Source organism: Propithecus coquereli, unplaced genomic scaffold (assembly GCF_000956105.1).
Source record: "Propithecus coquereli isolate 6110/MARCELLA unplaced genomic scaffold, Pcoq_1.0 Scaffold205, whole genome shotgun sequence".
NCBI lineage: Eukaryota > Metazoa > Chordata > Mammalia > Primates > Indriidae > Propithecus > Propithecus coquereli.
Genome location: NW_012145523.1, coordinates 3738288 through 3763083, shown reverse-complemented (window position 1 = coordinate 3763083; position 24796 = coordinate 3738288). Strand labels below are relative to the sequence as shown.

The window sequence follows — 24796 nt, the reverse complement described above, 5'->3', positions numbered from 1 at the left end:
AGTATTCATTTGATTTATACTCATTTGGAAGTAAAAATACATTTGGGCTAATAAAAATACTAATAGCAAAAATTTATTAAAGACTTATTCTCTACAGATTCATGGTCTTTACTCATCTAATCATTAAAACAACTGATATGGTACGCCGAGGCACAAAGAGATTTTCTAATTTAACTCAGAACCTGGGCTCTGATGACAGTGCTGTGCTTTTGGAGACTAGTGCCAGAGCAGACATCTCTATGGTGCCAAAGAATGGCACCCAACAAGAGATTCTGCCTCTGCCATGACTGAATTTAGGGTCTTTAGAAACAGGACTCATTTCAAGATAGCTGACTGGGGTTTCCTGACTTGGCAGAGCAGGGGCTGGAGTCACACCACCTGACTTCGGGCTTTGACAAAACCACTAGAAGGTAATGTAGGTTGCTCTCTGTTGAATTACTGAGTCCCAGCAGTATGTTAGGAATTCTTTGGATCATAAGTCTGTAGACATATATACTGGAAAAGAAGAGGTTAAGGGTGAAGGCATTCATATCCTCGAGACCTAGCACAGTGGCTGGCAAATAATAGATGATTGGTAAACATTTATTGAATGATGGTGAATGATGGGTAGTGGTTCAGAGCAGGGATGAGTTACTTTGGATTGGAATGGATGGAGAAGGTAGGGCTTGAATCTTCAACTGAGCCTTGGACTACAGAAGAGATTTGAATAGGAAAAGAGTAGATAGGAAGGGATACCAAATAAGAAAAAAAAAAATTAATACAAAAACCCACATAAGTAGGAAAGAACAAGCCCTTTTTAGATCATAGGTAAAGTGGATAAATTGGGACATATTTCAGGTTAGAGCATAGTCCATGCATCCATCCATCCCTCCATCTAACAAATGCTTATTAAGTATCAGACTCTATGTCACAACTCAAACAACCAGAATCTTGAAAGGTAGGTTGGAGCCAGATTTTGAGGCATCCACAATGCCAGGCTCAGAAAGATTAACTCGAGAATGGCAAGACTGCCATGCAGAGAGATTCTGAAGGTTTGCTAAGGATGAGTAGACTGATAGAATTAAACAGGATAGATTAGAGAGAAAGGACATAGGAGGCGAGAAAATCCACAAGAGAGAATGCCAAGGTCCACGGGTAGGAGGATGAGCTCTGGACTGATATGGCGATGGGAGACGGGCAGGGGGCAGGGAAAGTCCTGGATTTGGGAGATATTGCAAGAGCAGAATACGTGTTCATCGTGAAACCACGGAGAAGAGCAGGCCCTGGCAATACCAACTCTCCTGGGAGGTCCAGGAGCATGAAGGTGAAACAGGAAAGCTCAGAAAGGTGCTTCTCCAGATAGGTTGGACATCTTGCATGTCTCAAACTTGATACCTCTGCCTTTGCGTCTGGCCTGTATCTAATCTTGATGAATGCTTCCAACATCTGACACCTGCTGAGCAGAGATTTCATGATGAAGAAAGAGGTCCATTGTCGCCATCCCCTCGTAGCAAGAAGCATGTTTCTTTAATCCACAAATTGAACTTTTTTTTAAAGCTGGTAACTACACTGAATTTTGAGAACATCATATTTAAAAAGGAGTAACACTGTATATAGATATATAAAATCAGATTATTATGCAAAACATAGCTTTTCCATTTCTCCTACCCTTTATAATCTCTTGATTTCAGAATGTATAGTAACACTTCAAGGAAAATTCTCAAAGTGTATTTGTCTAGAGAAGAAGGTTATAAATCTTGCTATGTTATTATTTTTTGTTAGCTGGAATGCACTTATGGGTACCTCTAGGTCAGTGGTGGTGTGCGAGGGCATGGATGATTGAAGTGCGCAGATTATCCCAAATCCATCTTTATTGTAACCTTGTGCTTAAGCCTCCTTTGCTGTCAACTCTTTTACCAAGGCTTCTAACAAGGAGCAGTTTTATAAATGTGAACTTGATCTACTGAGCTTACCTACCTTCCCCAGTGGGAAGTTGTGAGCAAGAAAGTGATGAAATGATGCAGAGCAGAAAACACAGAAAATATCAAAGTTTCTGATAGTTCGACAAATTCTTTGATTTCAGTCACTGAAGACTGAGAGAGAAATGAATGTATGTTGCTTGGCACTGAAATGACTTCCCCCTGTCTTTTTGTGCTGGGTGATGACAGTTACTTTTCCTTAACCATCCCTGTGTTCCTTTCATATTCTTGGAATCCCGGGGTTGGAAAGAACATCAGTTCATCAGGTTTCATTTCCCTCTTGCCAACAAAATTATGCCTAAACTATCCAAGACAGATAGTTGTTTGCTCTGTTCTTTAAGTCTCAAGCTTGGAGAATGGTCATTAGGAAAATGGTGGCAGAGAGTTGGCTGGAAACCTGCGTGTAACATGTTGTAGTTTTGATGATAGTTGTTTGTCCAGGTAGCACTAGCATAAAACATGCACATGTAGATGAACAGGATCTGGTTAGTCATCTGATGTTCTCAAATGAGAATGGTGGGAACATACAGAAAGAAAAGATGATTTCCTTTAGAAAACAACATTTTTCATCTATCAGAGATTTGTCATCATGATATTTGGTACAGAGCTTGGTACAGAGTAGGTACATCATAATGTTTGAGTAAATAAATTAGCAACTAAATATTTATCAGCTGAAGAAACATCACTGCCTAGGAGGAGTGTGGATAACTGATCTCTCCTTCCTGTGTTCCCAGAGAATACACGAAAGAGAAACCTATGGATGGCTATCAGTGCAGTTCCAAAGAGAACTCTGTAGAACTGCGGTCCCCAACCCCTGGGGCTGTGGACCGGTTGGTCTATGACCTGTTGGGAACTGGGCTGCACAGCAGGAGGTGAGCAGTGGGCAAGCAAGTGAAGCTTCCTCTGTATTTACAGCCACCCATTGCTCACCATACCTCCCCACCCCCAGCCTGGCCCGTGGAAAAATTGTCTTCCATGAAACCAATCCCTGGTATCAAAAAGGTTGGGGACCACTGCTGTAGAACACTAGTCCATACAATGCTGTGTGAGAAAAGAGTTCTGGAATCAAATAATTTGGGGAAATAATACATTTTTCTATGTCTTCTTTGGAGTCATGGTGTGCATTAGCACATTAAGGGTTGTGAGAAGTTTGGAAACAAAGGAACCTGTTTACATTGGATAAACTCAAATCTATTTGGCCTTAGAACTCTCTTTTGCACAAAATCTATTGATCATCCACACTTTAGGAAATACTGCTCTTTGGGGTTAATTGTTCACATTTTTGCTGAGGGAGAGATCATATCTTCTTCATCTTGCAATTTGCTAACTGGCACACAGTAGACAGTCAGCAGAGACTTACACATGTAAAATGAAAATGGCCGTGTAGAGTTGGTTGGGATGATGCCACCTTGCATAGGAGCAGGTAGGCCACCACGAGGGTGAAGATGAGCAGGGTCGGGTTGCAGTCAGAGAGAGTGAGAAGAGTGAAACGGATAGTGGACTCTGATTTCAAAGGGCCTGTTTTTAAACCAAGGAGGAGATCAGAGCTTCAGACACCACTCTTAAAGCCCTTCGCTTCATCTCCCTCAGTGATTACAATGTTCCTCCTAAATCACCAGTGTTTTCAAGCTTTCACAGGCAAAATAAGCACTGACAGCCACAGACATACCTAATTAATGCTTAATGTTGGTTATCAAACTGCTATGGAAATTTCATTTTTAAACAGCCAAGTAATTATTTGGAAATGAGAGATTATTTGGAAGACGATCTGATGAGAGAGGAGCTAATAGTAAACACAGGACAAAGGAATCTCACACTGCAGAGAGGTTTGTCTCTGGCCCTCAGATATCCAGGGGAAAATGCTATTAGAAAGTCTATTCTATATAGCCCTGAATGGGTGCCTTCAATTGGCTGCCTTACGATTTGCCCCAGCAGCCAGAGGAAATTGAAAATAGATAGAAATCAGCGGTGTTCCCAGAGTTGGTGTTATACATATTATGAACACAATAGTACACAGCCTATCCAAAGACAGAGAGCAACGTGCTTGAAAAGTATTCATTTTGACCACACTTACTTGCAAAATGATATTTGGCTGTCTTAGAGTTCTCATTGGAGAATACGTTGAATCCAAAGTTAGCTTTAAAACTTTGCTTTTGCGTGACAACAAGAAGGTGGGTGGCCTGGGAGGTTTGGAGTTAAGCGTAGCTTGGGCGGTGGGCACAGTTACCGTAATCTCTATGTCTAAGCCTCAGCAATAACTTAATTTCTTTATTATTCCTTTAATAAAGAATTCCATTTTTCTTTCAGCTGGAGGTAGAGTGGATCTAAAGGAGATTATGATGTTCATATTATGACAGAAATATTTTTCTTCAGTGATTATCGTATGCATACGACAGCATCAATTACTAAAAAACGTATTTGTTGTTAAAACCATATGCTAACTTCTGTTGCTATCAAGGGGCACTCCATTTAGAAGAGCGCAGGGGACCTCCTTTGCCACGTGTGGCTGCATCCACTCTGTTATGGAAACAAAGGGCTCTTACCTCAGAGCCTATTGATAGATCAAGTAATAAATATGACAGTTACCGGTTCTAGTTCCCTTATCCCATCTTCCTGCAGAACTGAAACAGAACATGTTTCTTACTAGTAACAGATGCTCGAACCCCTCTTTTGAAATTCCTATGGAGAAGCTACCCCTTCGATCCATTAGGCGGGAGGTGGCTTTATGCAGATGTCTCCTTGGGTGGGGGTGGGCGCATTGTCGTAATTGGTGTTCTGCCACCCCTCGCTGAGTGCCATGCTTTTCTCTTGTAGGTGATGTGCCTTCAGGACTTTTTTGGTGACGATGACATTTTTATTGCATGTGGACCGGAGAAGTTCCGTTACCAGGATGATTTCTTGCTAGATGAAAGTGGTAAGGAAAAAAAAAAAAGTTCAAAACCAGGGGAAATTTGAGGCGGCTTTCCAAAATGAGCTACACCAGGCCAAGATTATGTCAACTCCAAAGCTACCAAATCAGTTTCAGATCCTCACCCAGCATGTCTTTTCCATATCTTGAATTTCTTTGATTTTTTTTTAAATATAGAAAACAGATGAAATGATAATTGGAAAGGTTAAATCATTTAGAAGAATACATTACTAAAGGCTAATTTATAACCACTTAATAACTAAATTGATGTTTTATAGAAAACCATGGTATACATTTCTACATTTTTAATTATATATCTTTCTCAAAATTTATGGCTGAAGGATTTGTAATCATAAAATTATTGAGTATGTGTCTAGGCGCAGCTTTCATGTGGGCTCCTTTAATTCCTAACTGGGAATGTGGTTTGGAATCCCCTTTCCTTTAAATACTTCAAGTTTGCATGTCATTGGCATTGGTGAGGGTGCGTAGCTTCCTTCCATTAAGAAACTAAATGTGATTCTCTGTAATCGATAAAGGGAACAATTCCTAAAGAGGGAAAGACATGTCTTAGAAAACGAACATGAAGGTTTGTGACTTTAAGAATGATTTTTTTTGATACTATAAATCATCTGAGAATCTTAACACTATCATAGGTAATATTATTGTAGCAAACAAAGAGACTCTTCTCGATAATATTACTTCCAATTTAATTAGGAAAATATTACATATTTATCGACAAATCCAATGCTGTCTCATTGGAAATGGTTTTTGAAATGATAATGAAATTTTTGCCTAGATGAGTGTAGAGAAAAAGCAAATTCGTGAGCTTTTGAAAAACTAGATGGACAATACTTGAGCACTAATGATAATAGGATAAGTGATGTGAGGTAGTGGTCTCACCCTCACACTGCAAATGTATGTTCACACATAGTATCTATATAATATGCATATATACATGTTATCAGTTATATGCATTTAAGAATACTACAATTATTTCATATATAAAATGACTTAGGGTTTGTAGGGAGGGATAAGAATATGAAAAATTGTCCCTTTATCATGAAAACTTTCAGTGCCTAATAAAAGTATGTATAGATGTATCATTTAAAGAGATTTATTTTGGTTCAAGGAACCCAACTGGAAGAGTGGTTTGGCATCTCTTTTCCCCTAAATAAATTTTCTCTAAATGCGTTCCATCTTTATCTCCGATAGACATACCCTTTGGGATAAAGATTTATATAAATATATCACAAGTCCTCAGGGAGGGTCTCTCCCACCCCACCCCTTTTTAAGGATGAGACAGCTTTGCCGTTGTGTAGAACAAGTGAATGTTAAGAGTCAGGCAGAAGAGCTGACAGCATCATTTTGAGAAAAATAAACTGCCTTGACTTTCAACGTAAAGAAAATAGCTGCTCGTGATAGAATGGTATGAGAGACCAGGTGTGTTCTGAAATGAAAGTCCATTTGTTGCTTTGGTATAGAAACAGCCTGTCAAACTCGAGCTGGAATACAGCTCAGTTTCAAATCAGCAGAGTAGGCCACAGTTCCCAAGCCCTCGGGTCTCTGTCTAACCCCCAAATAGACTTGGGACTACTCCCACCTGGCCAGGCTTGCAGAGCCCGCAGCCGGGCTTCCCTTCCCCACAGACAACGTGCTCTCTGCCAGGATGCTACAGCTATCCATGCACCTGCCACAACGGGCAGGGGGCCTTTCTGAGAAGTACAACAGAAAACTGCCAGAAAATCCCTTGCAATTTCCCCTTAGAACCTTTCTCATTAGAAAGAATGCATACAGATATGCAGAGATGTGTACACAAACACAAACACACATACACACACACACACCCAGGACACCTTGCCCATCTTTTGTGGTTTGGTCTGTGAAAGACCATTTCAAGCTACTTTTGTGAGAACTTCACATCCTCTCCCTTGATGAATATAACCATTTCTTGGTGTGAAACACATTTGCTGAGTAACAACGTCCTCCCCCATTCTCAAAGAAGCACGTGGAGAGGGAAGGGAGGGGGGTCGGGTAGAAAAAGAATCTAAATTGAGATTTTACTTCCTTGGATGAACTTACCCTGCGACTAAATTCACACTTTGACAACTGCAATTTTCCTGTTGCTTGTACAGCCTGTTCCAGTGCTAATGTATTAACATTTGAATCATTTTTAAGTGCTCTGAGCACGATTTAGCCCAGCTTATCTGTACTAACTAAATGATATTGCACATCGATGCTTCATTTGGCCTGTTCCACAGTAGCTTCCTTAAAAGGGGTGTCAGCAGGGGGTACAGAGATCTTCAGAATTAATACTCTGGCCCTGCACAGGGCTGCGCTGCATTTAATGGTGCCAAGAAGGGGCCTTTTGCCGCAAGGCAGCACTTTTATTTTATCTTTCAAAATTAACTCAGCTCCCAGTGTGTTCGGGATTAGCGATAATACATCCCCCTAATTACTGCTGGGAAAGCTCCTAGGGACGTCTCTTAAGGTCCTTCCAGGGAGGAGCTTTGCCATTACAGACGTATATTTCATGGGGCCACATTGGAACCAAATCAATACAAGAAACCACAAGGGAGCTTCCTTCCTCCCCTAAGTTTGCACATGTGGAAAAATACGCCTTCCTTGTTTTGGTTCAGAATGTAACCATTTTAGCAATACCGTCATCAATCAGGGGAGTCTTAGCACCTTGGAAATGGTGGCTAGAGCACTATAGATAGACAGGCGGCACATCCTTTCCCTGCACTGCTCGCTGTCTAATTTAGAATGATGAAAAATAGTCAAGGAAAATGCCAGGTTGGAGACAGGAAGCTCAACATGGTTTTGCTTACATGTCGATGACAAACTGATGAATCTGTGATTTGTCGCCATTAGAAAGTGACAGAATTTTGTTGAGAAATGTCTACCTTGCACGACGATGGACTCCTTGGTGATGAGCCTGACACCGCATGCCACCTTTTGTCCAACCCCTCAACCCCAAAGCCAATGCCCACCAAAACTGCTTGACTAGTTTCTTCACCCACTCGCCTCACTGAGATCTGATCTGGAGGCTCAGCCCTGCTGTGCCTGCTACCTGCTCAGGAGTCTAAGTGTCTCTCATCTTCTCTGTTGATTTTTCTAACATCCATCTTGTTTTTTTACCAACCAATTCCTAAGTGCTCTCGATTCTGATGTTAACGGACATTACTTTAAACCTAAATATGTTTGCTTAGATGTTGTGTTAGTTTCCTGGGTCTGCCATAGCAAAGTACCACAAACTGGGTGGCTTAAAACAACAGAAATTTATTGTCTCACAGTTTCAGAGGCCAAAAGTCCAAAATTAAGGTATGGACATGACTATGCTCCCTCTAAGGGTTCCAGGGACGAATCCTTCCTTGTCTCTTCCAAGTTTCTGATGGTCGTCGGCAATCCTCGGCATTCTTTGGCTTGTGGCTGTATCGCTCCAATCTCTGCCTCTGTCTTCATGTGACCTTGCCTCTATGTGTGTCTATGCCTGTGCCCAAATTTCCCTCTTCTTGTAGGGACACCAGTTAGTGGATTAGGGCTCACCTTAATCCAGTATGACCTCACCTTAACTTGATAACATCTGCAAAGCCCCTATTTCCAAATAAGATCCCATTCACAGGTACTGGGATTAGGACTTCGACATTCAGCCCACAGAAGATATTATTGAGAGCTGTCCAGATTTTATTTGAACTTGGGTTACAAGTAAACTAATTTCTATTTGTTTGTTTGGATCTGTCTTTAGAATTTGACGGTTACAGCATGATGTTTGTTAGTAGAATACATAAACAACAGAGCTGCAACTAGGTTGCCCCCTCATCTTACCTTTCATAGGGAGGGTCCCTCACCTGAGGGATCAGAGGAATAGTGTCAGACAGTCTGGGAATTTCACAGTGCACTCGACAGAGCCCCACTTGAAACCCTTTTGACTAAGATGAAATGGATGGTCTGAGTGGTGTAGGTGGTTGTATTTTTCATGGATTGAATGCCCTGTCCAAAAGGAACTGATTTATAGATTGATGTCAAATGTGCTGGAGGTGATCTCTATTAGAATTGGCCCATAAAGTCCTTGAAGGTAGAGACTGTATTTATTCACTGGGAGTCCACACCCCAGGGTTCTGCTTTGGACTCCATATGGTTTAGCTTGGTTAGAACTGCCCGTTGGAGAATGTTAAAGGTGTGTGGTTGGAACCATGGGGAGGGGAGCCGTGTGGCTGAAGACAGAATGAAGATCCACAAGGATTCTAACAGGATGGATTATATCTAGGAAGATAAAATTGAATTGGTATAATAAAAAGTAGTGCTCTAGGGTTAAAAAAAAAAGAAAGAAGAAAAAGCCTGCCATACAAGCTTGATTAGGAGCAATGTAGATTTCACAGCGGCACGTGTGAAAATTACCTTTACTCGACTACGGGCTTAGTGTGAGATGTAATGTGATAAACGACATTCTTTGTGTGCATTGTAAGCGTATCGTGTGCCATATTGTAAAACGTTTCAGCCCCTCTGATTGAAGATAGCATATGTGGACTGAAACAAAAAATTAAAATTAAAATGTATTATTTAACATTCACAAAACTAAGTATAGAAGAAATATAAATAAGCTTTCAAATGATGTTTTTTTTTACAAGTTTGTAGCGTTTATCCTTCTGAAGTTACTAAAGCTGAAAACTGCAGTAAGACTTTTGCAACATGGCGTGTGGATGTGTGTGCACACACACGTACGTGCGTGCATGCCAGCGTCCTGTCTCTGGGGTTACCAATCTAGTTTCTCCCAGCACTAGACAGACCCGTTGGGAGTACAGTGTTCTTCCGGGGTTTGTGATTCTAGAGTGGACATTTCCTCAGCTTCTTTTATAGACTTCCATGGTATTGGATGCCCAGGGTCCACTTGGTAAATGTTTCTAGAAATATTCCATCCTGACCACTTTCCTGGGACGTTTTTCCTAAATGAGATAAGACAGAAGCTTGTATCAGGCACCGTTCACCACAGGTCCTGATTGCTTTCCCTAACTCTGAGTGATAAGAAAATAGGGCAGAACCTAGAATAGTAGAAACAGTATTGGAATCGTGTTAGAAGACAGGGGTCTCATCCAAGCTCTATGTCTGACTTGCTGTGTGGTCTCTGTATGTCCAAGCCTGCTTCCTATTCTGTAAAACACCTTTTTTTCCCTGGGTTGTAATGGACTATAAATGAGATAATAAAAGTCAAAGCACATTCAAAACTGTGTTCCTTATTACTTGTTGGTGAATGACACCTCAGCTGAACTATACCTCCTATGAATTGCAGCTGGACTCAGCCACATAGATTCATTCGCAGGACTTAATTGGAGGCAGATGACACCAAGATTTGCTTTTGGTGCTTTTTAGAACCAGAAAGTGATTACTGTTGCTTTCTTTCACTCTTAATTTTTGTTCCAATGGTGGAGGTGAGAGGGAATTAAGGGTCCTTTGAAGATACCCACTCTTCTCTGGAGGGAATCTCTGGGAGATTAAATGAAACCACATTTAGAAGAACTAGTCAGACTTCTAAAAATGATAGCGTTCAGGCATCCCAGCCTTTGGGAAACATCTCCCTCTCTCTGTGTCTGTGTTGATTTGGGTCAGAGGGATCTCTGATGGCCCTGCTGCTCTGTCCTGAGGCCGATGATGCTAGGAAATCAGAAGTCACTGGGAATACCAGAAGATATTTGGAGTTGGGACAAAGACCAGGCTTCCTCACAAAGTGGTTTTTGAGCCACTGCTAACAAAGCTCATTCATTCTTTTACTCATCCAGTCATTTATTTAATAAGCTAAGCTAACTTTCTATGTACCAGGCAGTGTGTTAATCAAAATTACTGTAGATAGTAACACTTACATAAAATACGACCCTTCTCTATTGACTTTTAATATTACTTAAGTGTCTAAAGATGTCAAAGGATCTTAGGTTCTGAACCTTGACCCAGAATTTAAATATTGCTAATTGTTCTAGTGGATTTTATCTCTTAGGAAAAATATTGTGGTAAAATGAGTAATGGTTCGTAATAGACTGACAATTCTTTATAGATTTAAGTTTTCATTGGATTAAAAGGCCAGTTTACATTGTATCCGTAGGCAAATTTCTTTGAGATTCATGGTACTTGTTGGTGCTGGAATATATTATTGTTTCAAAAGTTGTTAATTCTAGGAATATACAGTTCTTATTTTAAAGAAATATTATAGCTATCTTGTTGAATAACTGGAAGTTTTTTGTGTGACCTTTCATTGTCTAATTAAAGAAGGATATAAAATCTGGTATGCTTATTCTTGATTGATTTGTAGAATTCAGCCTCATGTTTGAAATAGAGGGTTTGGGGTTTTTTAGTAGAGAGACATTTTGAGTAGAGAGACGCTGGCTAAGGTGCTTTGCTCTTGTCAGCAAGTTCCCGTTTGACTCTTAGCAGTGGAAAGGCTGCAGGGGGTTCTGGAGACGTTCTTGATCACAGCTATTTTTTAGCTCATGCATAAATATAAAGTGTTCCAGAACATAGTGATATTTCAAATTTAATCAACTGCAAAGCTATCTGGAGACATATAGAATATTGTACTTAGGAAAAAGAATCTAACTCAAGCACAGATTAGTTCTTTTGCTACAAATAGATAATTTCCTACTTAGGAAATCCAGGTATTGTATAACACGTGCAGTACTTACATTTTCTCTGTAGGTCCCCACGGGCTTCTCTCTGTTGTATTCAGCAGCAGTGACACATGAATTGTGGGAGTGGAAAACCCTACAAAATATAGCATTCAATGTGAATCCTGGACACTAAGAGTCTTGGAGGTCGTCATCCAGCCTCCCCCTCAGTGCAGAAACGCTCCCCGCTGCATCCCAACAGGGGTTCATCCCCAACGAGAACCCTCTGTCGGCAACAGCTTGCAACGTCACGAGAAGGCCGATTCCACTGTCCTCTAGCGCTGATTTTTAACAAATTATTTCGTGTACTGAACCCAAATTAATCTCTCTCCAGCTTTTACACAGTAGTCCTAATTCTGGCCTCCCGAGTAGTAAATACCACCCCACTGCCTTCATGTGTAGGTGAGCTTTCCTCCTAGCCCCTGGGATGATCAAAGTCATTCACTCTAAACTATTTCATTTTCCTTTCCTCCCAGATGAAAATGCCCCTGTATCTTCCCTCATCTTCTCCCCTGCTTCCCTCGTCTTTCAAAGGAAGAAGAGTCTCTCTTCCTTTCTAAAATCGATGACAGTGCTCTTGACTGTGCCTTCTCCCTTTGTCTTTGTGGCCTTGCCTTATCAGTGTTCCCGTCCTGTTGTTCTGGTGGATTCGCAGTTTCCCCGTCTCTGTACTGACTCTTGCCTCTCAGCCCACGGCCAGGCCTAAATTCCTCCTGTCCTAAAAGGGCCTTTCGTCGTTTCTGTCATCTTGTCAAACCATGGCGCCTTTCTTTCTCTGCTGAACTCTAAAAAATAATAAAAAAAATAATAATAAATTACTGTCCCAGAAGCCTCCACTTCCTCCTCCTGACTCACTTTCTATAGTTTTGGGTAACACGGAGCACACAAGATTTATGGGGTTTTATTTCATTTTATTTTTTTAACTGTCTTGTATATAGTCCTCTTAGATCTATATAGTGGTAGAAGTTCCTCTTTGCCACTGGATGGCACCTCAACGATCCCGATTTTCCTGGTTTCTCCGAAGAGAGTAAGAAGTGTTCTGGACTCTTCTAACTACAAATTGCCATCTCAACTACAAAGTGAAAACGTCTAGTCGCATGACAGTCATTCACAATTGGAGTTCTTTTCCACCTATCCAGGGCCCAATGTAGCCAGTCCCCTTGCCCAAAGGACAAGACAAGGGCAAGGGTGATGCCTTTTCTCCTATGCACTCCCGTCCTCCATGACATTCTGACCCTCCAGGATCGGAATGTGGGAGCGAGGGGTGGTGCAGCTGACGAGGAAGGGGAGGTGGAAAGTCCACACTTGCCTGTCTGTTGTAAGTTGGCTTAAAACTCTCCAGGTAGCAATTATTACTTAAAGCCAACTTCTCTTACGGGTGTTTTCACGCGTTCTTCAGGGACTCTCACTGAGAACATTCCACTCTTTGTCGATGTAGTCTGATGTGGTCTGTCCAGTTGTTTCCAGCTTGGCTGTGTCTCTCTCAGTCCTTGTTTTCCAAAGCTCTCCCTGCTGGCCTCAGATGATCCTCTTGGGAAGAATTTAAATGAGCTGCAGGCCAGCTTGCTCCCTCAGATCCGTCAGAACACGCATACGTCCTTCACCCCCAACCACAGGCCACCAATGCAACCAAGCTTCCTTTCGTCTGCTGCCAAAGGTTCTCAGCAGAGGTTCTCAGGTGAAAGCCATAAACATTGGTCTCTTATTTCTGCTGTTCTCTCTGTTCCCAGAGGACACTGACCGAGCACTCCAGTCTGCCAGTGAAGCCCCTACTAAGATGAAGGGAAGTGTCTCTTCTCTTTTAGAATGAAGGAATTCATAGCACAGCTCTGTAAAGAAATCCTTTTCATAGATCTCTTTTTTCCTTTCTTTCTTTCTTCCCTTCTTTCCTTCTTTGTTTCTTCCCTTTCCTTCTTCCTTCCTTCCTTCCTTCCTTCCTTCCTTCCTTCCTTCCTTCCTTCCTTTCTTCCTTCCTTCCTTCCTTCCTTCCTTCCTTCCTTCCTTCCTTCCTTCCTTTCATTTTCTGTTCTTTCCTGTCTCACTTTGTTGCCCAGGCTGAAGTACAGTGGTATGATTGTAGCTCACTGTAACCTCCAACTCCTGGGCTCAAGTGATCCTCCTGCATCAGCTTCCTGAGTATCTGGGACTACAGGACCTATTAGCCACATGCCTGGCTAATTTTTAAATTTTTAATAGACAGAGGGTCTCGCTTTGTTGTCCAGGCTGGTCTCGAACTCCTGGCCTCAAGTGATCCTCCCACCTCAGCCTCCCAAAGTGCTGGGATTATAGGCATGGGCCACCATGCCCAACCTTCTTTTTGTGCAATAACTTAAGCCTTTTTATATCCTCAAAGTGGGTAAGAAGACTAAGGCCTGTAACTGTTTATATCTGCTTTGAACTTTCTGGAAGGTGATCCATCTCATAGCTCATTTTGGTATCTGATACACATCTCCTTGGAGTCTGGGTGCAACTTTGATTTTGAATCCTATTACATTTAGAACTGACTTCTATGCCTACCATATGTGTTAGTTCCTCTAAGCAAGGATAACCTCCAAATCACTACCTCGAGAGTTTTCTCTGTTTTCCTTCCTTATCCTCCTTGACAACTGTGTAGCATTCGACATTTTTGATAATTCTCTCCTTGAAATTTTCTCCCTTTGGCCTTCAGGATGTCCTGCTGTCACGGTCTTCCGCCTGCCTCTTTGACGTCTCCAGAGCTTCTTTCAGGTTTGCTCTCCTGCTGTATATCCCTTAATAATCGTTCCCTAGGATTCATTTCTCAGTCCTTTTTTCCACTTAATTGCTCTGTGTTCCTAGCCACGTTCGTCTCCTTTAACGGCTTCAGCAGCGATGGTTTTGGTAGACAGTGACGGTGACAAATGGCGACCAGATGGCCTGCAATACGCACAGCCTTTGAAGTTCGTATAATTTTCCTGAATTTACAATTAAGGAAATTAAGACTTAGAGATGATAAAAAATTTGTTCAAAGCCACACAGCGAGTATTGAAAGCAGAGTTCAAGCCCAAGTTTGTCTATGTTTGACAACACACTCTTAACCTCTAAATGTACCTCCTCTGAAATCCACATCTCTAACACTGACTCCTCCCGTGAGCTTCAGACCCTATTTCCAGCCTTCTGTTACGAACTTCCCTAGGACTATGCCACAGCCACCTGAAACTCAGCACTCCCCGCTGAACTCATTCTCTTCTTGGTCAGCTTTATTCCTCCTCCCGGGTTTCCTGTATTGGTTCATGGCATTCATCAGCATTCTTCTTAACACAAAGGTTGCAAAACAAGGAGTCGTCTCTTACTCCTCCTCTCCCCATAGCCAGCACTTGCCCCTCGCTTTCCAGTGCCACTGCCATTATCTTAGGTCGTTATCATCATCTCCTTGGACTCTTAGAAAGATGCTTTAACTTGCTTGCCTAGTTCCAGACATTAGTCTTCCCACACCCTGTTTGAACACAGATTCGGTCTCCTGAGTTAACCTACACGGCCCACCGCCGCCCACGGGCTCCTTGCTGTGCCACCTCGGGCAGTTGTAATGTGACTCTGTTGTGTTTTTCCGGCTGTTATCATTGCTTTGTTCTTCCTCTGCACTCCAGCCACCGTATTATTGTTTGGTCTCCCCAAAGCCATTTATTTCCAATATCTCCACCTTTGCTCATACTGTCTAGTCAACGTGGAACACTCTTCTTCCTCTTCCCCTTGCCAACCCACCAAACTCCTCCTTGTCCTTTGAGGTTCAATCCAGAAGCTGTCGTCTTCATAGAGCCTTCCCCCATCTACCTGGTTTTAATCCATTTCTGATTTCTCATTCCTTTTCCAGCTCTTCACTCTTTTCTTTATTGTAACATATTATTAGTTCGGCCTTGTGTTATGGGTTTTCCTAAAAAATGCATATTGTTTATGAATATTTATCACATTTAATTCTCAGGAAACCTCTGCAGTTTTGCTTTACAGAGAAAGAATACCTGGTTAAGAGAAGTTAAGAAACTGCCTACAGTCACTATTAGTCAGGGTTCTCCAGAGAAACAGAACCGATTTTACATATATATGTGTATGTAATACACACACACACACACACACACACATGCACACACAACATCTATGCATATGTATAGAGAGATACTAATTTATTGTAAGGAATTGGCTCACGTGATTATGGAGACTGAGAAGTCCCTCAGTTGCTGTGTATAAGCTAGAGAACCAGGAAATCCAGACCAAGTCTAAAAGCCTGAGAACCAGCCTGATGGTATAAATCCAAGTCCAAGGGCAGAAGAAAGTGAAATGAGATGTTCCAGCTCAAGCAACGAGGCAGAAAAAAGGGAGTGAATTTCTTCTTCCATTGCCTTTTGTTCTATTTAGGCCCTTGTGGATTAGATGATGCCCACCCACAATGGGGAGGGCAGTCAACTTTATTAAGTCCGCCAATTCTAATGCCAAATCTCATTTCGAAACACCCTCACATAGCACTCTAGGAGGCTGAGGCAGGAGGATTGCTTGAGCTCAGGAGTTCAAGACTAGCGGAGCAAGAGTGAGACCTTGTCTGTATCAAAAAGAAAGGGAAAAAAAAAACCCAACTGGGTGTTGTGGTGTGTACCTCTAGTCCCAGCTACCCAGGAGGCTGAGGCAGAAGGATTGCTTAGAGCCCAGGAGTTGGAGGTTGCAGCGAGCTACAGTGATGCCACGGCACTCTTCCCAGGGCAACAGAGTGAGACTCTGTTTCAACAAAAACAAATAAGGCAACTGAGCACCCCTCCCCACAACCCCGCTGCATTGGAAAAAAAGAAAGAAACACCCTCACAGACACACCCAGAAATAATATCTAACCTGGGCACCCTGTGGCCCAGTCAAGTTGGCACACAAAATCCATTATCACAGTCATATGCAGCAGGTAGCAGAGTTGGGGTGAAAACCAAGGATCCTGGCCTCTGCATTCTATCTTACTTAATTGCAAGTGCCTTGAGGTTGGGCCTGTGTGTCATTAATCTCTGTATCCCACAGCACCTGTCAGGGCGCTCTGAGTGTAGTACAGACCCAGGAAATATTAGCTGACTCAACGGAAGCAGAATCTATTCTACCTGTTAACCCTTCAGGTGCTTGAGGCCTGGAGCCTGATAATTCCCAGAAGCTGGTGTTTCCAGGCAAACTTCCTTCACCTATTTTTTAAGCCCACCCTGCTATCTTGGCTACAATTCTCTGGATACTTCTCCAGATATCCAATACTGAATATTGGCCAGCAATATCCTTCTTACAGTGCTACCCAGAACTGAACACAGTACTCCTTGGTGGCTTCAAAGAGCATCAAGAAAACAAACTTACTTGATAGACACATTGAACTTGAGCAAATACAGCCTATGAGTGATTACAATTTCTTTTAGCAGTTGCCAAGCAATGCAGGCTCATGCTTAGCTTTTGGCCAGCCGAACTCTCCGGGGCTTTCTGAGGTGATGTCAAGCCAGGTTATACTTGTTTAATTGCATATTTGAACCTCCATCCAATGCTTTAATTATATTCATGCCAGATAGTATCTTATTAATTTTAGTTATTAATTCTGGACATCTAAGAGCCTTAAGCATCCAAATTCTGCCAGAGGATAAACAACGGCGGAGGAGAGAGTTGAGATAAGGTCTGTCTCATTTCCAGACCCTTACTCTTCTCAACTAAGTTATACTGCCAGGGGCCTGTCTAGCCCCAAACCAACAGCATAGCTGCCTAAAAGCTCTGCGACAACATGGAAGAGAAGTGAAAAGCTATGATAACCTCTGTATGTTTCCTTGTGAGCAGCAGAGGTAGGGTAGCCTCAGGGCCAATGTCCAGCTCTGTCTGGGTCATTCTCTCTGGTAATGAACTGTTAAGAGATAAACTTAGGCACATTAAAATTTTGAAGAGTTTATTTAAGCAGGCAGTAATTCATGAATCGGGCAGCACCAAACAAAAAGCTATTTGGCCTCGAACAAAGGGGCATGAGAAGAAGGGTTTTATAAGCCTTACTGAAGCAAGGGAAAGAAAATATTTGATTGGTTAAAGGAATCAGTAGCCTTATTTCGGTCATTTCAGTGGAAGGTCCCTAGTTAGAGATTAGTTGGCAGTGTCTGATTGGTTAAGTTTCATTTTATCTTTTACACTGAGTTGGGTTTCTGTTTCCTTGCTTAGGAACCCACAGTGCTGCAGCCATCTAAGCCTAATGGACTCCCAATTAACTTTTTTTTTTAACAAGTTCTACAGGGGAAGACGACAGATTCTTTTGTCCCTTGCACTGACCCACACGTACCCCTGAGTACAGGAGGGTACTTTTGGGCTTTCCTTCTAATGTGGGCCCACAGGGCATATGAACTTGCGTTTTTGTTTCTGTTTGAAATCTGCCAATTTATTTCCCCACGCCAAGCAATGGTAAGAGCCTACTACGTGTCAAGCATTCTTTGGGTTTAAACAAAAGAAATTCTGGAAAGTTAAATACCTGCTTACAGGAAAGCAGATAAAGTGAAAATCCCTGTGGAAAATACCAGATGCGAAGGTGATTTTAAAATCCCATTTCAAATTTGGGTAATAATTTGATATGTGTGTGGATATAGTCTGTCTTTATAGATTTTCATTATTGTAAGTGTTCTGAATAACTAAAATATAATAGGATATTGATAGTCTGTGATTCCTCACCACCTAAAGCTAGATTTTCTCTCTTATCAGCTCTGAAAATAAACACAGGGATAAGATTTTAGGGAAAAAAAAGATTATGTGGGTGACATCTTCATGTTTCAACAGGCAGAATCACGGTGAAGTCATGAGTCCCACTTTTCTTGGAGACCTAAAACAGATAGAGAGTTTCTCTAAATTCACATAAATCCTAGTCAAACAATCAGAGAACAAAGCCAAAGGAAAACAGTAGCCCTGTCAAGAAATGCCAGCAATTGGACTAGAGCAGCAGTTCCCAACCTTTTTGGCACCAGGGACCGGTTTCATGGAAGACAATTTTCCCACTGACTAGGGATGGGGTGGGGTGTCGTGGGAGTGGGTGTGGTGCGGAGCTCAGGCCGTGATGTGCGGCCTGTTTCCTAACAGGCCACAGACTGAGAATGGGCCTCAGCCTGGGGCTTGGGGACCACAGGACTGAAGGATCATGTTAGCTCAGAGGAGGGGAGTGAGGAAAGGCAAACCATTGTCAGAAGACTAGTATGATCTTCTCCAAAGACAATCTCTACATTTAGTTTAGTTAGGAAGGTACTCTAGGGCCAACTGCTTCAGTGATTGCCTTTTGTTCATTGGCTGATGTCCCCCCAATGTGACAGCTGGGACACCTCAGTGATGTGACCACAGAGTCCCCTGCCCACCTATTACACTCTAAGGTTATAAAGCTTTTGCATTTATTAGATCTGGAGAAAAAAAAAAGTCATCTTTTATAGGTTTTCCCTTCAATCTTAATGTCACCTTAGCCAAATTTATTTTTTAATACCTTTTGTTGTTTGTTTGTTTCATACTTGGCAGCCTTTCAACAGAATTATTCTGAGAATGCCATCAGAAGTCAGAAGACTAGTGTACATTTTTAAAAAACTATGGGAAAAAATGAGTCTGATTGCTTCTTTTTGTTCAAGTGAGATATAAAATGTTACCATACGCAGTGGGGTTCCCCAGTATGAAAATTAGGATAGCTTAATATGCTACAGAGGGGTGTTTATAGATAATTAACGTGAATTCAATTTATTATATCACAGGAGCCTGATTTTATATATGGATACATGCATATAGGTATAGATTCAGCTCAATTCAATTAATACCGAGCGAATATCTACAATGTGCTAGACACTGTTCTGAGCAGTAGGCATATAACAGTGAACCAAAGAGAGAAGTTCTTGCCCACATAGAGCTTATATCCTATCAGTGGACTATATTTGTTAATAATGTGCAAAATCATAAGCAAATTACCTAGTGTATCAGAAGGTGAGTGCTTTTAAGAGTGAAATCGGGAAGGGAAACGGAGTGTGTGTAGGTGGGATATAGGGGAGGATACAGGGGAGAAATCCCCAGTAAGATGGTGACATTTGAGCCAAAGCCTTGAGGGGGCGATGGAGCCAGCTACTAAGGTCCCAGAGCAGGAATGCTCCAGGGCAGAAGGAGCGAGCAGTCAGAGCAAAGGGCCTGAGGTAGGAGGGTGCCTGACATGTCCCCATGCAGAACTCCGTCATGGCGGGCAGGGTGCGGTGTTGCAGTGCAATTCCAGCACTAACTGCCTGGAGTCAGTGCAGACTGCACAGGTTAAGGGCACCACTGCCAACAAGGCTGCCCTCCCTTTAGGACCTACCATAGACACTCCTGTCATTTGGACCTTCCAAGGGTTTAGAAGCTCCCTGCTTCTCCCAGGAAGAAGACCAGACATGTTTTTTATTACACAGCATGAGCTCTGTCAAGATCTGGGGAAAACATCTATGCTAATTCTGTAATGACAATGATGCCGAACACTTTTAATAAGGAGAAATCAGGCAGTGTGACAAAAACAATGAACTTATCAGAGACTTTGGATCTTTGCAAGCAGAGAAAGGCAAAATGACTAGCTCCCAACTCAGGAGAGGCAGGCTGACCACTCTTCTTTGGCACTCCTGTCTCAAAAGTTTGATTTCTGTAACATTCATTGGAAATCAAGCAGGTGGGAGGGGCAAAGAAAGGATGAGTAAATTCTCACCTAACGGGTACAATACACACTATCTGGGAGGTGGGCACACTGGTAACTTTGACTCAAACAGTACAAAAGCAATTTATGTAACCAAAATGTTTGTACCCCCATAATATTCTGAAAAAAGTTTGATTTCTGCACGAGGGTCATAGAAATCATAGTTTTACCTGTGTACATGGTCAGTTAGTTAATTAGCTTAGTTAGTTAATTGGGTCTTAGTTAATTAGCTCTTAGCTAATTGAGAGGGACCCAGCATCATCCAGAAGCGTGTGTAACGCCAAATCCCTTTCATTTGCTTGTAGAGTATACTTTATATTTCACACTATATATATTTCCTTCGGAGAGATCATTTGGGAGTCAGACTACTTTTACTCAATAGAATTCCGAAGTGTTGGAGTTGAAAGAATGTTTAGGACTTTCTAGTTCAGTTCTTGCATTTCACATGTGAAGAAGCCAAACCCCAGAGAGACTAAGTGACTGCCCAAAGTCAACCAGCAAGTTACTGTTAGAGCTGAGGCCTGAAGCTTCTGACTTTTAGTCTGGGGCTCGTTCCATTATGTGAGATTTCATCATTCAGTCAGTACATTAACATCAGCCTAAAATGCATCCTCAGAAGAGCACCAACCCTGGAGATGGGAGGTCATGGGTCACACCAACTCTTGTCCTTATCACCTGTGTAACCCTGGAAAAATTACTTAACCTCTTTGAGTCAGTCATACCGACCACAAAACATTGTCATGAAGATTAAATGAGATTATTACTTGGTGCTATTATTATTTAGGTTCTGAGAAACCCTCATCTCTTGATTGAAGTGGAACAAATTTTATATCTTTGTTTTGAACTATATAACAAACATTTATCTGAACAATATGCTATCAAATATGGGGTATGCTAACTTATGAGAAATCTTGCCACAAACAACTCACAGAAAGAGGCCATTTATGATTGGCAGCAAAGCTTAGTAAAGCAAAGCTCAGATGGGGAAACAGTACAAGGTCTGCGCTGCAACCCAAAGAGGGCGGCTCAGAAGTTCCAGCATGGGACGCACTGTTGAGTAGAATAAAACTCCTGAGAGGTTCCCTGACGTTAAGATTACATTTGCAAATATTTCGTCCTCTCTGGCCAAGAGACTGTCACTCCTAGCCCCAGACACCTAGCTTCATATACAAACTGTGAGTTTAGGTAAAACTTACAGGTCTTGTGATGTTAAGCATGGACCACACTAACAGAAGAATGCTGCATAGCTTGAGGTGCACGTGAGGTCATATTTGCTGCAGTGCATGCTTGCCTTATTCTCTGCATACTGGATGGGAATATGCACATGTATAATTAAAGCCCACGTACACAACCTCATCTGCCAGCAAAGAGATCAAAATGATGAGAATAAGCCAACAACAAAACACGCAAAAAATGGTTCTTGGACTTAAAGGTAATAAAAGTAATATAATATATTGTTAATGAAAAACCACATTGAAAATGGAAATAAGTAACTTAAAACACATTAAGATGGAGTAAGACTTTTGGTTAACCAATTTTGTAGCCCAAGAAAAGTATTCTGTCAAACTGATTGATATCATTATTTTTTAAATACCCTGAAGATGTTCCTCTTTATTTGGACTGATCCTAGGCTAGTTAATAGATGGCATCGTTTCTGCAGCTTTGCCTTAACGTGGTGAGAACATTAGCATATTTAATATAGTCTTTTAAATGTGCTGCTGCTAATTATATAATTTCTCATATTTGGTCTGGAGCCAGCAGCAGGATTGTTTGAATTATTTAGAGTGACGATACTTCTCTTGCCTGACTACCTCTTCTCCAGTACTTTGCAGAGGAAGCTTGGCTCAGGATGCCTGTGGCAGGTAGCCTTGGAGGAATTCTAACTGGTTTCCCTCTTGGCCACTCCTTTGCCCGGGAGACTTCCAGAGAGATTTCCAGGGAGGCCAATCTGTAGTGATTAATTAGTCTATGAGGTTGCAAAGTAGAGCAGGGAAACATTGATTCTAAAATCATTTGCTCACCTTTGGATTTTGGTGGTGACTTATTAGCCAGCACCTGCTCAAGTGCAGTGGATGGTTCTAAAAGATATTGTCAAAACTTGGGGTCAGCACCCTTCCTCTGTAAAGAGTAAGACAGTAAAAATTTTAGCCTTTATGGGCCACGTGGTCTCAGTTGCAGCTATTCAGCTCTACGTTGTCATGTGAAAGCAGCCATAGATAATAGGTGCACATATAAGTGTAGCTGTGTTCTAATAAAACTTTATTTACAAGAACAGGCAGTGAGGCAGTTTTGGCTTATGGGCTACAGTTTGCTGAACCTTGGTCTGAACCACTGATTTTTAGTCTTCTAGGGAATATACTCCTTCACAAAAACTTAAGGAGAGATAGGGACCCTACTCCAGAAAAAATAAACATCTCATGTATGGGGGTGTGTACACACACAACACCAGCCAAAATATTATACTAAGCCTTCAATTTCAAGAGGTTGTATATTCTCGAAACTCTTCCACGGATCCAGGCCAGAACTCTTGGTCCAGAAGGTGTTTTCCTGACTGAGGGCTTTTGTGATGGCCTGTTGGATGCTCCAGGACAGCTATTCTTTTTGGACTTTAATCAAATTCTACACAGAAGTCTTGAGCTAGACCGAGCAAGGGGTCTTAAAGGGAAGATGCCGTGGACACATTGGAAGGATGGGCAGAGATGGGGTCAGACGCAGTTCATTTGGGACACTTGAGGGAACAGTGGGTGACTTGGCAATTTTAAACACAGCTTCAATATGCACATCCTTATGCCCCTTCTCAGACCGTCCCAGTCCACAACAGGGACTAGAACAGGTCTAGTTTAACATGTACATTTGTTCTGCTTCTTATTGTCTCATGGGTGTTAAGGTCAAGAGTCCCTGAATTTATTGTAATGTTCTTGAAGACAAGGGCTTGGTGACCCCCAGGGCTTCTTCTGTCCTCCAAGGGTGTACTTCACAGAATCGGCACCCTCTGGGACAGGCTGTGAGGCTGGGTCTAACACCTTGACGCCGTAATCCAGCAGGGGCAGCAAATGGAAATACCTAGTGTGGAGATAGTGCTGCCACCACTGCTGCTAATAATGAAATAGCCGTTGTCCTTTCTTGGATATTGAATGTTGTATGCTAGGGAGCATTCATTTATCTGTGACATCTCACATTTTCTCAAGATGAGTGGGAGCGAGGAAGTTGAGTTCCAGAGAGGCAGCGTGGCCGCCCCAGGATCGCACGCTCGGTCCGTCGCGGCAGAACCGCAGCAGTGTGACCCAGATCTGCCTGCCTGGCCCCGTGTTCTTTTTGCCTTGAGGCCATCTCTTACTGGGACCAATCATAACTCTCAGTGACTGAAAAATTGGCCTAGATAGACATGACGTGGCTTTTAATTAATCTAAAAGTTTGGCCTCTGTTTAATTGCTATTGTTGTTGATTGTTCTTTTTGCTTGTGAAGATAAAAGAGAACACAGAGACCTTCTGAAAGTTTACCTCATTGCCCTTTTCCAGAATACAATTGCAGGCTGTGCTTCTGCTGGCAGACGGTGACTCACTGGTGAGTCAGGGGCTGAGCCAGCATGTGTCCTTTATGTTCAGTGCCACCAGCTTATCATTTGTCCTGTAGCCTCTCCACCCCCCACTAGTCCCTCGTAAGCCTCCCAACACCCCCAGAATTGGTCATCTCCTCCCTCACACTCCTCAGGCCCAGGACAGCCCCGCTACCCTGGCTGTCTCCCCAGTGACTCAGCTGCCCTTAGACAGCTCAGGGGGAAGATGGTAAGATAGTAAGCTGGTGGCGTCTGGGACACTGTTCCAGTGCCTGGGTGGGAGTCTGAGCTCTCTTCTAAGGCAGACCGGAGTGTGACCTCAGGTAGGTCACTTAGCATCTCTCACCTGCATCCCAGTACATTGGTTTCTAAGCTCCCTGTGGGTTGTCATCATCTGGTCACATTTCTTCTTCCTCTCAGTGCAGATCACTGGGAGATCTTCCCGGGCGCCATCCCTGCTGGAGTTCTCTTCCAGTCTTCCACTGGTCAGTTTACTGGCTGGCCGATCCAGGCACTTTGCTTAGGTTACTCCAGTTCAGTTCTTTAAGGTGCCAGTGTAAAACTGAGTCATTTTCGGGAACCAAGGAAAGGTTACTGGGATTTTCACTTCTTGAGTCGTGGTTTTCAAGCCCCGTTCTAGTGCGTTGTTCCCAGGAGACAGCTCACTGAGCCTCTGCTTCTCCAGACCTAAAGCAAATGGGTGCGCGAGACAGGCTCAGGTCCCCTGGGGTGGCAGCTGGCTGTTGAGGTCAGACATCCATGTTAGCACCAGTAGGGCCGCTTGAAGCTGCGTGACCTGAGTGAAGAGTCCAACAGCTCAGAGCCCATTTCTTCGTAGGGTCATTGTGAGGGTCAAAAAAGATATTAATAATACGCGTCGGGTGTTTGACATAGTCCTCGACCAGGATTGATGCCCAATAAATGTCAGTGCCCTTCCGTCTCCCCCTACTCCTTCCAGTGCTAAAATTCCAAGCCGTATTAATAATAATGGAAAGCACGACGTTTTGTGTTCTTTCCAGTTTGCACAGTGCTTTTATGTGTTTTTGCCTTCAGTCCTC

At 42.5% G+C, this 24796-nt stretch overlaps 1 protein-coding gene across 1 annotated transcript in view; it reads left to right on the top strand.

The window, feature by feature from the left end:
* The window catches only part of DCLK1 (doublecortin-like kinase 1), a 328500-nt gene that overhangs the window by 167189 nt on the left and 136515 nt on the right, over positions 1–24796 (top strand). The window contains 1 exon segment of the mRNA XM_012644043.1: positions 4773–4872. Coding sequence (XP_012499497.1) covers positions 4773–4872 — 100 coding nt within the window.